At 37.0% G+C, this 4,649-nt stretch overlaps 1 protein-coding gene across 1 annotated transcript; it reads left to right on the plus strand.

Annotated features, from left to right (window-relative positions):
- On the plus strand, positions 3,482-4,040 carry LOC109235153 (histone H4). Its single transcript, XM_019401135.1, has one exon. It carries the CDS (start codon positions 3,569-3,571, stop codon positions 3,878-3,880), a length of 312 nt encoding a protein of 103 aa, XP_019256680.1. The 5' UTR covers positions 3,482-3,568; the 3' UTR covers positions 3,881-4,040.

Genomic DNA, 4,649 nt, shown 5'->3' on the forward strand with positions numbered 1-4,649 from the left:
GTGCAAATTCGGGGTTTCAAACCCTCAACACAGCATTTACATTTATTACTAACCTCAAGCCGGCCAAAGTCCTAGCTTGCTATGCCCTTGCCTTTCGAGTTCACCTCTTCGTGCGTCGAATCTGACCAAAACCACAACGAATACGTCACAATATGCTAAGGGAATATAACCCAATCGAAAAGACTCGAAAAACATCGAAAATCACGAAGTTGGCAAAACCCGAGCCCCGGGCCCACTTCTCGAAAAATTATAAATTTTACATTACCGGATTCCTTATCTCGCCACGAGTCCATGCATATAAAGAACACCAAAATCGGAGTCCAAGTGACCCCTCAAATTCCCATTTTTGTTCTCTTAGGTTTCAAGCCCTAAACCACCATTTTTGACCTTAATTCCTTGAGCTTTCAGTGTAATTTTCATGTATTTGCGTGATAAAATTATGTTCTAAGTCCAAGAATGCTTACCTGATCGAAGTCCTTGAATTTCCTCTTCAAAATCGCTCAAGAACACCCCAAGTCCGAAGTTAAAAATATGTTTCTGTAAAACTTCGCGAAGGGATTAAAACCCACTTCTTCTGCGACTACCGCATCTGCTGTCACTTTCCGCTTCTATGAAATCTCACTTATTGCCTTGGACCGCTTTTGCGGTCACTAACCGCTTCTGCGGAAGCCGGTTATGCGGGAAATAGTCTGCTCCTGCGGAAATCTCCAAAATGCCCAACCTCGCTTCTGCAACTCCTCATACGCTTCTGCGAACCGCTTCTGCGGTCCATTTCCGCAGAAGCGAAAATACCAGATACCAGACCACTCAGCAGACCTTAAACTCCAAATTTCATCCCGTTAGCCATCCGAAATCACCCCGAGGCCCCCGGGACCTCAACCAAAAATACAAACATGATCCAATACCTTATTCAAACTTGCTCCAATCATCAAAACACCTCAAACAACACTAAAACCATCGTTTCTCATCGAATTCAAGCCAAAGTTCTTCCAAAACTTCCGAAACGCACATTCGATCAAAAACCCAACCAAAACACCTCTGAATGACCTGAAATTTTGCACACACATCCCAACTCACCTAATGAAGCTACTACAACTCTCGGAATTCCATTCCGACCCCCGGATCAAAATCTCACCTATCGACCGGAATTCGCCAAAATTCTAACTTTGCCAATTCAAGCCTAATTCTACTCCGGACCTCCAAAATCACTTTTGATTACACTCCTAAGTCACAAATCATCCCCCGAAGCTAACCGAATCGTCGGAATCCATATCCGAGCCCTCTAACTCATAGGTCAACATCCGGTTGACTTTTCCAAAACAAGCCTTCCTTAAAGAGACTAAGTGTCTCATTTCCTTCCAAAAATCAACCCAATTCAACTCGTTCACACAAGACACTGATAATGAAGCATAACGAAGCAGAAAATGGGAAAAACGGAGCGGTTCTCATGAGACGACGGGTCGGGTCGTCACATCTAGTATTTTGTTAATTGAAAGATATTTTCAAGTTCCAGAAGATGAAAAAAGTGGTTGTCTTTTTGTACTTTTCATGTAGAAGAAATTTTATGATTTTGATTATATTGCTGAAATTTTTTATGATGTGCACTAAGTTGCCATATTTTTTTTCGTTCGATATATTTATCTATATAAGCTGAAAAGATGAATAACTCGAAGCGAAGCACAAGGTTCCAACCGACTAAATATCTATCCCATTTGGATCGTATAATTAATAATACATCTACGTACAAATTAATATGGCACCCATAACCTTCAAATTCTAGACCCGTCTCTGCTTGTACTTGTACCGATTTGACATTTCACCCCTTAATTCAATGAAATTTCATTCAGACACTTGAACTTGATTAAAACATGTGTTTTTAATGCCTCTAATTGTTGATCAAGCTTATTTGATATTTTTTTTGCTAAGGTGGATATGGTAAAGTTTTTGGTTCAAAGTGGTGACTATGAGTTATGACCAAGTAAAGTTTTTGGTTGAAGAAGGTAATTATAAAAAAAGAAAATGGGTTAAATTTTTTGATTGTTTTTGGAAAAACTAATTTTATGAAGAGAAATAACGATGTGACATATGTTTATTTAACATGAAGCTTTAACTGATATAGAGTGGCAATTGAGTGGCACGTAGGATCAGAGACGTTTAAAACACCTATTTACAGGTTCAAGTGTTTGAATAAAATCTCGTAGAATTTAGGAGACGAGATGTCAAATCGATACAAGTACCAGTGTTATTTAGATTTTTTTAGTGACACATTTAATAGTTAGAAAAACTATTTGATCATTGTGTGTTTCTCTTCTTCTTAGTTACTGACATGCTACTATTGACATGAAATGATACTTTGTGGCTTAGGGTGTGTTATGAAAAAAAATATTGCCTGAAAAATATTTTCGTGATTTTCATACTTACTTTTTGGTGTTTGGTTAGGTAGCAAAACAAAATTCTGAAAAATATATAATTAAGGAAAATATTACGGGAGACGAAATGAGTAAAGGCGAGGGAGACGATGGCGAGGGTAGGGGGTTGGGGGATGACGGGGAAAAGGGTGGGGGTAGCTGTGGTTAGGGGTTGTATGGGGTGGGAGGTTTGGGGGTGGGCGATGGGTTGGTAGGGGTGGGGTAGAAAATAGGGTTGGGAAGATTGAAAAATATTTTTCCTTCTGGTGGTAGGAAAGTCATTTTCCTCTAATTGAAGGAAAATGAGTTCTTGACGAAAATATTTTCCAAAATATTTAAACCAATCAAACATGAGAAAATTAGAAGATAGCAACAATTTAAATTCTCGCGTTCTTTTATATGTAGCATTATTTTTATAAATAAGATATATTTTTATGTTTGGACAAATTTTTAACTTTAAACTTTCCAATTTACTCTTAGTGAAATAAAAATTAAAAGCGCCACGTTACAAAAGTCTTAGCGTTTGGACACAAGAATTGCAAAATTTCGGAAAAAAATGAATTTTTTTCAATTGAAAATGATATTTGAAAGTTAGAGTTGTGTTTGGACATGAATACAATTTTGGATTGTTTTTGAATTTTTGTGAGTGATTTGAAGTGAAATTTTAAAAAAACAGCCTTTTGGAATTTTTCAAATTCCGAAATTTATTTTCAAGTGAAAGTTAGAAATTTTGTGGCCAAACACTGATTGCGATAAAAAATGAAAAATTTTCGGAAAAATATGAAAAAAATTTCATGGACAAATGGGCTCTTTGTATGGGCAAACGGCCCTTTAATTTTATTTCTTGAACTCCTATATTCTCACTTAATTAATTGAAACACAATCCGCACTATCACAGAAGAATCACTCCCCCACCTTGGATCTCATTTAATCAACGGTTCACATACTATCTCCTCCTTCCACACGGACCGACACTGGTAACCGTCGATATCACCTTCAACTCTAAAACATGAACGGTTACGATTCAACCTTCCACTACCCACAACAATAATCAGCAGCTATATATAAAGCCCAACTCCTCGCACCCTTTTCATCAAAATTCAAATCAACCACATTTTTCCTCACTTCAAATTCAAAAATCCCCAAAATCTAGTTTCAAAATGTCAGGAAGAGGAAAGGGAGGAAAAGGATTGGGCAAAGGAGGAGCTAAACGACACCGTAAGGTACTTCGTGATAACATCCAGGGAATCACAAAGCCTGCAATTCGGCGTTTGGCTCGTAGAGGAGGAGTGAAACGTATTTCTGGTTTGATTTACGAGGAGACACGAGGTGTATTGAAGATATTTTTGGAGAATGTGATTCGTGATGCTGTGACTTACACTGAGCACGCTAGGAGAAAGACTGTTACTGCTATGGATGTTGTTTATGCCCTCAAGAGACAGGGCAGGACTCTCTACGGATTTGGGGGTTAGATTTGTCAAATTAGGGTTTTTGTGGGGTAATGATTGTAGATTTGTTCTTTACTTTCTGATGTGGATTAGGGTTGGTTAGTTTTTGTTGAGCTTTGATAATGTAATTCTCCATTACATATTCAAGGAATAGTAATTGCCCAAAAGAATCTCATTACTCATATCTTGTCCTCCACATTATTTACCCTCTTTTCTTTAATTTGGGTACTTATTTTGTATGGTATTATCCCATTAATATATTGTTTGTTATACATAAACCTATAATTCATTTTCTTGTAAAGAAGTGGAGAGATACGGTTTCCGACCTATCTTGAACAAATTTCTAAAGTTAAATTTTGAAATTGAACAAAATAACAAAGTTTAGAAAAATTTTTGCCCGTTCAAATTTTTTCATAAATTTAATTGAATAGAAATAACGAGAACTTACTAAATCAATCGTATAAAGGCAAACTCCATGATTTATAATTCCTTTTAAAAATTAAGCCAATTTTGAGTTCTTTGTGTTGATTGGACATAGTGCTATCCAATATTGTAGGGGATAGTTGTTAAGTAGAAAATTAGTAGAAATTAACGATTCCACCAAACGCATTTAGTCCGCTTTGAGTGCATGCTCTTCCAGTTGTCTTTGTTTCGAATTCGAATGGACGGCCCCAATCACGATTCTGCTTATACCCATGCTTTTGTCTCCCATACTCAATAGTCCAAAACCACTTTCACTACATATCATCATTTCGTTTTGCCGCACGATAAAGATCGAATTGTATCGATACAT

The sequence above is a fragment of the Nicotiana attenuata genome, chromosome 12, assembly GCF_001879085.1.
Source record: "Nicotiana attenuata strain UT chromosome 12, NIATTr2, whole genome shotgun sequence".
In the NCBI taxonomy this organism is placed as follows: Eukaryota; Viridiplantae; Streptophyta; class Magnoliopsida; order Solanales; family Solanaceae; genus Nicotiana; species Nicotiana attenuata.

Excerpts from the sequence above, each read along its gene's own strand:
- LOC109235153 (XM_019401135.1), top strand. The coding sequence starts at position 3,569 with ATGTCAGGAAGAGGAAAGGGAGGAAAAGGATTGGGCAAAGGAGGAGCT.